Below are 10,835 nucleotides of genomic sequence, written 5' to 3'. Positions count from 1 at the left end.
CCGCTGTGACAGTGAATGTGGTCTCCCACTGTGACAGTGAATGTGGTCTCCCGCTGTGACAGTGAATGTGGTCTCCCGCTGTGACAGTGAATGTGGCAACCATAACATTTACATGGCCTTTCTGGAAAATTACAGCAATGTCTCCTCTGCAATGAGATGATGTCTAATGGAATGTGTACCGTTGGTTGTATTGTGAGTTTCTTGTGTAAATGGTGGTTAAGCAATGTCATGAAGATAATGTATGATCTGTGAAGAGACACAATGTTGTGAAAGTAGTTACAGTACGTGGAGTCACTGTTGCCCAATGTGGTGAACATTCATATCCATATCCGTCCTCACAGCATTGCCTTCTCTCCCTTGCACCACAATGTACCCTAAGTGCAGCATTATCATTGAAAATCTGTGAGGCAGACATCCGACTTGTAGCCCAGAACATGCATCTCTGGATGCTACACAGCTTTGTGAGCGCTGACTGAGGTCATGGTGAAACTGGCAGGGTTGGTGTGTCCCTTACAACACCTTTATTCCTAACCCACCCTAGCATTGAACCACTCTCTTGTCAGTCCTTTCAATGTCTTTGAATTTACCCTTCTGTAGCTCAGTTGGTAGAGCATGGCGCTGTAACAGGGTCCTACGTTGTATGCACACATGATTGTAAGTCTTTGATAAAAGCAAATTTATTATTATTATTATTACTCTGACCTGATTGATGCCAAGCTCCTCCTGCCTCACCATAGGTGGGTCTGTTTAGGTTCCCTGCTGCCATGCAGAACAAGGAGTGCTTCTCTGTGTGTCAAGATACAATTGCTCCATTTGACTCATTCGGGGGAAAGTAAATGAGATCACGACTTGGTATTTCATTGAAAGTATTATTTCTGGAAGGTTTATTGAGCAGAACACGAGCAGTAAGGAATTACTATTTACGGCACTGGGAGCAGAGAGAGAATGGAACAACGGAACAGGGGAGCAGAGAGAGATGGAGAGTGGGAGGGAGAGAAAGAAACAGAGCGATGAGAGAGGGAAAGGGGAGAGAAATGGGCGGAACATGGGGACAAAGAGAGGGAGAGATTAGACCTAACCAAATCCTGAGAAAACAAAAAGATAATTACTTGACAAACTAACAAAAAAACAGAGCAAACTACAATGCTATTTGGCCCTAAACAGAGAGTACACAGTGGCATAATACCTGACCACTGTGACTGACCCAAACTTAAGGAAAGATTTGACTATGTACAGACTCAGTGAGCATAGCCTTGCTATTGAGAGAGGCTGCTGTAGGGAGACCTGGCTCTCAAAAGAAGACAGGCTATGTGCACACTGCCCACAAAATGAGGTGGAAACTTCCTAACCTCCTGGCAAATGTATGACCATATTAGAGACACACATTTCCCTCAGATTACACAGATCCACAGAGAGAATTTGCCTATGTCAAAGATTTACATGGTCAAATGTAAGTTTATGGTCCGCCCACATGGCCTGCTTGTGGTTCTTTATCCACTCATTCAGGTGGGCTGGAATAAGTAACAAATATTCAACCAAAAACTTGATGAATATCAAATAAGTAAATAACTGAATTACATATTATCTATTGATAGATTTATACTGAGAAACATAACAATCAACTTCATCCCGCCCCTGTAAACTCATTACCTTTCAATATTCACATATCATTATTATTTCAACAGGCAATTACCAATGTCGACTTTTAAATAATCATTGTGGTGCTCTGAAATTATCTGTCAAAGTAGTATTACACTGTAATTGGATCATTGTATATTTTTCTGTCCTTGGTAAATATGTTCCATCAGTTATTTGTATTTCCCCTTCTTCCTGTATACAAACGCATGCATTCACACACACCCACAAATATACAGACATTGAAAGAGTATAGAGAGAGAAACATGGCTTTGGTGTCACCTAGTGGAATTTCAGATGATAGGAAATGACGCGTCCCAGTTCCCACCAATCAGCACTCGCAGCGCAGAATTCGAAAATCAACCAGTAGAGAACGGATTTGTGGGTAGTTATTTGACTATGTTATGAGAATTCCTTGTGAAATATACTGATTCTACTTACATTTCACCGTACTGTTTATAACTGAGGAGGTAAGTCAACATTTAAAACGTCGGTATATGTGATTTTACGCAGTTTATTCCACGTATTAGCAATGGAGACGCTGCTAGCGGAGTAGCTAGCGTAGCAGATCAACAGCAACACTCAACCCTGAGGACGGGTGTAACGTAGACATGTCATACTCTCTTGTGTTCTGCCAGTTACGTACAGCCATGGTGAGGGAACGGGGCCAGAAGAAGTCTTTCCAGCAAAGCCTGGGTGACATCAAGGAAAAGATGATTGAGAAGAGGAACAAACGCCTGGCAAGCGCCTCTGCAGGCAACAGGGGACGGTCCAAAAGGATCAACAGAACCAGTGGTAAAATATTCACATAATATGCCAACCAGTATCATGTTGAAGATGGTAATGTAAACTTAAGCATCATGGTAGTTAACAACCTAAAATCTGGTCAATTGGACGTAGCTATACCTACTAGTTATCTAGCTAGCTACTATAGTAATTTCACAACTCATGGTGGTTAACCTTTGAAGAGGAGTATATCTCAGCTTGCTCCCTCTTCTCTCTACAGCGGCCAACGTGAAGCCAATTATCCTGAAGAACGTGCAGATCAATAACAAAGCCCTGGCTCTGGCCCTGCAGGCAGAGAAGGAGAAGGTGAGGCAGGCCAACGGTATCATCCTACAGATGAAGAGGGAGCAGCAGGCCCTCTTCCTCCACCTCCTCATGCTCAAGAAGAGGCTCAAAGATCAGGAGGCGCAGGCCAGTAATGTACAGGTACAAAGCAGCCTGAATTAGAGGTTGACCAATTAATCGGAATGGCCGATTTAATTAGGGCCGATTTCAAGTTTTCATAACAATCGGAAATCGGTATTTTTGGGCGCCGATTTTGTCGATTTAAATATATATATATTTTTATACCTTTATTTAACTAGGCAAGTCAGTTAAGAACACACTTATTTTCAATGACGGCCTAGTAACGGTGGGTTAACTGCCTCATTCAGGGGCAGAACGACAGATTTTCACTTTGTCAGCTCGTGGGATGCAAACTTGCAACCTTACAGTTAACTAGTCCAACGCTCTAACCACCTGCCTGTCATTGCACTCCACGAGGAGACTGCCTGTTACGCGAATGCAGTAGAAGCCAAGGTAAGTTGCTAGCTAGCATTAAACGTATCTTATAAACAATCAATCATAATCACTAGTTATAACTACAAATGGTTGATGATATTACTAGTTTATCTAGCGTGTCCTGCGTTGCATATAATCGATGCAACACTGGGGGATGATTTAACAAAAGCGCATTTGCGAAAAAAGCACAATCGTTGGACGACTGTACCTAACCATAAACACCAATGCCTTTCTTAAAATCAATACACAGAAGTATATATTTTTAAACCTGCATATTTAGCTAAAAGAAATCCGAGTTAGCAGACAATATTAACCAGGTGAAATTGTGTCACTTCTCTTGCGTTCATTGCATGCAGAGTCAGGGTATATGCAACAGGTTGGGCCGCCTAATTTGCCAGAATTTTACGTGATTATGACATAACATTGAAGGTTGTGCAATGTAACAGGAATATTTAGACTTATGGATGCCACCCCTTAGATAAAATACGGAACGGTTCCGTATTTCACTGAAAGAATAAATGTCTTGTTTTCTCGATGATAGTTTCTGATTCGACCATATTAATGACCTACGGCTCGTATTTCTGTGTGTTATTATGTTATAATTAAGTCTATGATTTGATAGAGCAGTCTGACTGAGCGATGGTAGACACTACCATCGTTTTGCCAGCAGCTCTTCGCAATGCTGTTTATGACTTAAAGCCTATCAACTCCCGAGATTAGGCTGGTGTAACCGATGTGAAATGGCTAGCTAGTTAGCGGGGTGCGCACTAATAGCGTTTCAAACATCACTCACTCTGAGACTTGGAGTGATTGTTCCCCTTGCTCTGTATGGGTAACGCTGCTTCGAGGGTGGCTTAACTGGTCGACCTTTAGCCTGAATAAATAATTGGGTCAAACTGAGTAACTGCTATGGGTGCTTTTCATCACAAAGTTGTTCACTTCCTTTCCTCTGCCCTCGTGTGTGCGTGCACGTGCGGCGTAGACTGGACCTGCACAGCTCCTTGCTGAACCACCAAATCCAGTGGACACCTCCAGGTGAGCTATTCAAATATCATATCAACTGAATGCATCATATTTCTCACAGTCAAAGAGCCACTGTTTAATGTCCAGTGTGCTTCATCCCATCTCCTGTCACCTTGTGAATGTCATCAATTCCTCCCTGAAATGTGTTCCTTTTGTGCAGGAGAATTCAAAGCCAAGCTGCTCTGGAAGATCCTGTGAAGGACGAAGCTCCACTCTCACCCATCAGCTCAGGTATATGAAATGACATTTACCAGACAAAGCATTCTTACAGATTTGAACTGTTAGGGCTTTCACTCCAGAATTGTGACATTACTTTGGATAATTAGACAGAAAATCACAACAACAATGTGCATGTCTGTTAGGATGTGTCACTTTTAATGAACCATCCATGTTGTTGACAAAGACATTCATTCCCCTCTCTCAGAGCCTCAGTTGCCTGAAGGCATGGGACAAAGCGAAAGTGACGGGCAAGTGGCGTTGCCAAAGACAGTGGCTGTGAGACGTCGCCGGGTGGAAGGCAGAGGGAGGCGATCTGAGCATGTGCGGAAAGGGCGCCGTTCCTCGTTCTATGAGCAGAACCACAGCGCCCCTCCAGAATCTCTCATACAGAAAAAGACTGAGGTCGTAGTGGAGAGCCTGGTTCTAAACGCCAGGAGAGGCCAGAACCACATACAGGAAGTGAAGATGGAGAGAGGCAATCCGATTGGCTCAGAGGAGTTCCAGCAGCACTTCACCCCAGAGCCCCCGGCTAAACCAGCATATCAACAACAGCAACCCCGGAACAAACCAAAACAGGCCCATCCACCGTGGCCTAAGCCCGAACTGGCTGCACGCAAGCAAGAGAGGGGCCTCAAACCGGACCGCCCCCCTCTGAAGAAACCCTGGGAGACCTCTAAACCCAGAGCCCGGTCCAAGAGCCGGGACCGCTCAGCCACACGGTCCAGAACCGGGGTGGCCTCTGCTGCACCTCTCAACACCTCCCTCAACACATCTCAGGGATTCAATGACACTTTTGACTTCGACTGCGAGGACGGGGTACACCTCACCCCCTTCAAGGCTAGTGGACCCAAGGATAACCCCCGAGACACACCCATACAGGAGGTGGAGAGGGGACAGAAACAGAACCCGAAGAGGACTCTGTCGTCATCTGAGTCTAGTTCATCTTCGTCTTCTGAGTCAGATGACAGCCCCTACGTTCCTCAGAAACGGAGGAGACAGAGCCCCCGGGCCCGGGCCAAGCCTGCCCTCGCTCTTAGAGCCAGAGGTCGACCCTGCAAAGCAGCTACAGACAAGGAGAACGGCCCCCCATCCAAACCAGAGTTGTTACATGGTGAGCATTTAACTGTTAACGTAGACAATTAGGATGACTGTCTTTGCAATTACTAATCAGGTACCTTGATGGTTGCTCTGAAACATTGCTGTAAATCTTCACCTTGTGTCCAGGTAGCATAAAATTATAGTAGGCACAGATGTAGATATGAGGGATTTTTCTATAGGTTTCCACATATTCTAATATAGAAGATGATAAGCTATTGTATCTGTTTAAATAGTTGTTCATCTCCTGTGTCTAGCAACCAGAATGGAGGTCTGTTCCACCCCTGTGGTCCTTGACAAACAATTCAAGGAGGAACCAGAAAGGAGCCAGAGCTCGATTTGGATACAGCCGTTGTCTCTGGTTGCCATGGATGTTGCCTTAGAGGCCAGCTTGTCTGAGTCAGAGGGTAGTCCCTACGTTCCTAAAAGCCGTGGCGTACGAAAGACACAGGGCAACCCAGAGCAGGCCAAGCCCACCCCCACTCGCAGGGGACGGCCCTATAAAGCAGCCAGAGACAAGGAGAACGTCCCCCCTCCTAAACGACAGTTGTCATGTGGTGAGCAATGAACAACGTACAGATTTATACGTGCAGTTATAGGAAAGGATAGGTCATGTGTTTTATCTGCTGCTTATCACCTGTGTTTATCCAGTCACCAGAGTAGAGGCCAGTCCCACAGCTGAGGTCCCTGAGACAGAAGTCCAATTCCCAGAAACACCTGGGAGTGTCTTTGTTGACAGTCCTCGACCAATGGCAGAGCAGGGTCTTGAGGGCCACCCAGGTAAGTGGACATGCTAGGAATGGTAGATACTCTATTGCCATGACTGAGGCGTCATCACAAATGGCACCTTATTCCCTATGTAGTGCACTATATGCAGTTGAAGTCGGAAGTTTACATACACTTTATTAAAACTCATTTTTCAACCACTCCACAAATGTCTTGTTAACAAACAAGTTTTGGCAAATCGATTAGGACATCTACTTTGTGCTTGACACAACGTTTTTCCAACAATTGTTTACAGACAGATTATTTCACTTATAATTCACTGTATCACAATTCCAGTGGGTCAGAAGTTTAAATACACTAAGTTGACTGCCTTTAAACAGCTTGGAAAGTTCCAGAAAATTATGTCATGGCTTTAGAAGCTTCTGATAGGCTAATTGACATAATTTGAGTCAATTGGAGGTATACCTGTGGATGTATTTCAAGGCCTACTTTCAAACTCAGTGCTCTTTGCTTGACATCATGGGAAAATCAAAAGAAATCAGCCAAGACCTCAGAAAAAAAAATATATACCTCCAAGTGTGGATCATCCTTGGGAGCAATTTCCAAATGCCTGAAGGTACCACGTTCATCTGTACAAACAACAGTACGCAAGTATAAATACCATGAGACCACGCAGCCGTCATACCGCTCAGGAAGGGTGATGCGTTCTGTCTCCTAGAGATGAACGTACTTTGGTGCGAAAAGTGCAAATCAATCCCAGAACAACAGTAAAGGATGTGATGAAAAATAAAAGCTGAAATAAATAATTCTCCCTACTATTATTCTGACATTTTCACATTCTTAAAATAAAGTGGTGATCCTAACTGACCTAAAACAGGGAATTTCTACTAGGATTAAATGTCAGGAATTGTGAAAACTGAGTTTACATGTATTAAGGTGTATGCGAACTTCTGACTTGAACTGTATATAGGGATTAGGGTGCCATTTGGGACACAAGTGAAAAGTTGTAAATGATGATGGTGGTTGTGTTCCAGAGCAACACGGACAAAATAAAGAGGAGGCTCTGCTTCCTGTCACTCCAGGAGTGGAGGAGGAGATGATGAGGATCGGCAATGTCCTGTCTGGTTTCAGGGACTCCCCCTGTGAGTCTCCTGGGATACCGACCAGCAGCACCCCCCAGAACCACATCTCACACATCCCCAAAACATGCAAGAGGACAGGTACAGCCCGGTTAGCTGCTTAGGGAATGTTAATGAATGATGCTAAATCAGTGTTCTCTTATTCTTTCACACTACACTTACAGTACCAGTTAAAAGTTTGGACACGTCTACTCATTCAAGGGTTTTTATTTATTTATACTGTTTTCAACATTTATTTTATTTTTTGTTTATTTTTATCTATTTTCTTTTTAGTTTATTGTTAATTTTTAAAATGTAATCTTTATTAAACGAGGCTCTAACCGCTAGGCTACTTACCGCACATTGTAGAATTATAGTGACGATATCAAAACTAAGACTTAAAACATGGAATCGTGTAGTATCCAAAAAAAGTGTTAAACAAATCCAGATTTATTTTATAGTCTTCAAAGGAGCCACCATTTGCCTTGATAACAGCTTTGCACACTCTCAACCAGCTTCATGAGGAATGCTTTTCCAACAGTCTTAAATGAGTTCCCACATATGCTGAGCACTTGTTGGCTACTTTTCCTTCACTCTGTGCTCCAAACCATCTCAATTGGGTTGAGGTCGGGTGATTGTGGAGGCCAGGTCATCTGATGCAGCACTCCATCACACCCCTTGGTAAAATAGCCCTGTCACAGAATGGAGGTGTGTATTGGGTCAATGTCCTGTTGAAAAACAAATGATAGTCCCACTAAGCGCAAACCAGATGGAATGGTGTATCGCTGCAGAATGCTGTGGTAGCCATGCTGGTTAAGTGTGCCTTGAATTCTAAATAAATCACTGACAGTGTCACCAGCAAAGCACCACACACCTCCATGCATCATGGTGGGAACTACACAGGTAGAGATCATCCGTTCACCTACTCTGCAGCTCACAAAGACACAGTGGTTGGAACCAAAAATCTCACATTTGGACTCATCTGACCAAAGGACAGATTTCCACCAGTCTAATGTCCATTGCTCGTTTTTCTTGTCCCAAGCAAGTCTCTTCTTATTGGTGTCCTTTAGTAGAGGTTTCTTTGCAGCAATTTGACCATGAAGGCCTGATTCACACAGTCTCCTCTGAACAGTTGATGTTGGGATGTGTCTGTTACTTGAACTCTGTGAAGCATTTATTTGGGCTGCAATTTCTGAGGCTGGTAACTCTAATGAACTTATCCTCTGCAGCAGAGGTAACTCTGGGTCTTCCTTTCCTGTGATGGTCCTCATGACAGCCAGGTAACTCTAATGAACTTATCCTCTACAGCAGAGGTAACTCTGGGTCTTCCTTTCCTGTGGCGGTCCTCATGACAGCCAGTTTCTTCATAGCGCTTGATGGTTTTTGCGACTACACTTGAAGAAACATAAGACCTTCATGTCTTAAAGTAATGATGGACTGTCATTTCTCTTTGCTTATTTGAGCTGTTCTTGCCATAAAATGAGCTGTCTTTTACCAAATAGGGCAATCTTATGTACACCACCCCTACCTTGTCACAGCACAACTGTTGTCCACAAATGAACTTTTAACAAGTCACACCTGTTAATTGAAATGCATTCCAGGTGACTACCTCGTGAAGCTGGTTGAGAGAATACCAAAAGTGTGCAACGCAGTCATCAAAGGCAAAGTGTGGCTACTTTGAAGAATCTCAAATATAAAATATATTTTGATTGGTTTAACACTTTGTTTTTGGTTACTACATAATTCCATGTGTTTTTTTCATAGTTTTGAGGTCTTTACTATTATTCTACAATGTAGAAAATAGTTGTTGTTTTTATTAAAACTGGTACTGTATATGTTAAACATGAGCAGTGAACAATATTTGGCGGTATCTTAATCTCTTATCTCATTCCTCCACCTCTGTCTGAACCACTGTTCCACTACTGTCAATATCTACCTAAACTTGATACTTTCTTCCCAACGTTTCTGCACTGACAACTCACTTTGTCCTCTCACCACAGGTGGGCTTAGTGTCAGGACTGGGCGGGGCTTCAGTCTTAGTGATGTGACCAATCTTACCCCTGCAGCCTATCGGAAGTTCTCTTTAAAGAGCTCCCGCCCTTCAGACCGATGTTCTACCCCTGTCCCCGGCCGCAAGAGGCGGTCCACGATGACAGTGGACTACAAAGAGCCATCGCTGCAAGCGTGAGTATTAAAGTGAATTTTTTTTTTAAATGTGTGGGATTCTTTCTTGGTTTCCTGCTCAAATGGTTTTTGAAAATGACAACACGTAACTCTTACAGCACGTAACACTCTCCCATTAATTGAAATGAACGAGTGAAAGCAGCAGCAACTAACTTGCGCTGGCAAAAGCAACAGTACACAATGTGGAAACCGATAAATAACCTATTGTTTCTGTAATGCCCCAGTGTTGCTCATGCCAGTCATTTTTGAAGAGAATCTCTCTCTTTACCACCATCTCTTATCTCGCTCCTATTTGCTGTCCGCCAGGAAACTGAGACGTGGAGACAGGTTCACAGACACCAAGTTCCTCCTCTCTCCCGTCTTCAAACAGAAACCCAGGAAGTCCGTGAAGACTCGGCTGTCGTTGGAGAAATACAACGAGTCATTTGTGGGATGTCGCTGACATGTCTTCACATTGAACACACGTTTTACCCATTCAAGTTAGTTTGAGAGGATTTTTTGTTGTGAATACTTACGTCTGTGTCCTACATGTTAATTGTTTTTGTCCAATGAAATGGAGGACAGCTTTTTTGTGTCTATTCTTTGTTGTTCATATGCTGAATTTGGCCAAATCATCATGGGCATTGGTGACATTCAATCAAATCACCCCAAAATGTGTTCTCTATCTTGATGACTGTATGGATTGTTGTTAGCCACCCATAAGAGGGCAACATTGGATCAATATTCTGGGAAGACCACAACATGTACCTTCATCTGGTTGTATTCAGTTCCCTGTTGTAAATGCAGTATATATATTTAGCTTGCCTTTTCAAGATCTTTGAATATGTATTCTCTACATAACCCTGTTTTCATGTGTAACATGTTTTGATTTTATAATAAACTTTCAGTCCATAATTCCTATTCAGCTGAGTCGTTATTGTCATGTACACACTCGGGTTATACAACACATTTGACTCAATGGTCGTGATAAGACAGAGCGTTTGTCTGCATGCAAATTCTGTCACAAGTCACAACCATAGTGACAAGTGTGTTCTCCAAGTGGAATGTGAACAGGTCCCTTGTAAGGATGTGGATTTCTACTTTCCAGAGCTCCTGTCGTCTCGTAGGAGAATGGTGGAAGGAGCTATAGGATGGGCTCGTTGTAATAGCTGTAACCGCTAACTAGCTTGCCGCACCACATCAGTTACACTCACTCCCCTTTTGACCTCCTTTTCCGCAGCAACCAGTGATCCGGGTCAACAGCATCAATGTAACAGTATAGCTTCCGCC

At 43.4% G+C, this 10,835-nt stretch overlaps 1 protein-coding gene across 4 annotated transcripts; it reads left to right on the top strand.

Annotated features, from left to right (window-relative positions):
* The first annotated feature begins 1,876 nt into the window (after positions 1-1,876).
* On the top strand, positions 1,877-10,466 carry sgo1 (shugoshin 1). Of its 4 annotated transcripts, none has more exons than XM_035758015.2 (11): positions 1,877-2,020; positions 2,274-2,430; positions 2,642-2,847; positions 4,184-4,236; positions 4,385-4,455; positions 4,649-5,554; positions 5,796-6,095; positions 6,190-6,318; positions 7,299-7,484; positions 9,383-9,566; positions 9,873-10,466. In XM_035758015.2, exons 2-11 carry the CDS (start codon positions 2,286-2,288, stop codon positions 10,006-10,008), a joined length of 2,316 nt encoding a protein of 771 aa, XP_035613908.1. In that variant the 5' UTR covers positions 1,877-2,020; positions 2,274-2,285; the 3' UTR covers positions 10,009-10,466. The 4 variants fall into 4 exon arrangements, with proteins under 4 accessions (XP_035613908.1, XP_035613906.1, XP_035613905.1 ...); XM_035758013.2 differs by having other exon boundaries at positions 1,904-2,016; positions 9,449-9,566; XM_035758012.2 differs by having other exon boundaries at positions 1,906-2,016.
* The last annotated feature ends 369 nt before the right edge of the window (positions 10,467-10,835 follow it).

This window comes from Oncorhynchus keta, chromosome 20, assembly GCF_023373465.1.
Source record: "Oncorhynchus keta strain PuntledgeMale-10-30-2019 chromosome 20, Oket_V2, whole genome shotgun sequence".
NCBI lineage: Eukaryota > Metazoa > Chordata > Actinopteri > Salmoniformes > Salmonidae > Oncorhynchus > Oncorhynchus keta.
The sequence above is the reverse complement of the archived record's forward strand: the minus strand, read 5'-3'. Positions and strand labels throughout refer to the sequence as shown.

What these genes read in the sequence shown, in the direction of transcription:
- sgo1 (XM_035758012.2), top strand. Translation starts at nt 1,933, where the DNA reads ATGATAGGAAATGACGCGTCCCAGTTCCCACCAATCAGCACTCGCAGC. An exon ending in CAAACCAGAGTTGTTACATG is followed by an intron (nt 5,555 to 5,795) that starts GTGAGCATTTAA and finishes TCCTGTGTCTAG; the next exon opens with CAACCAGAATGGAGGTCTGT. An exon ending in GGGTCTTGAGGGCCACCCAG is followed by an intron (nt 6,319 to 7,298) that starts GTAAGTGGACAT and finishes GTTGTGTTCCAG; the next exon opens with AGCAACACGGACAAAATAAA.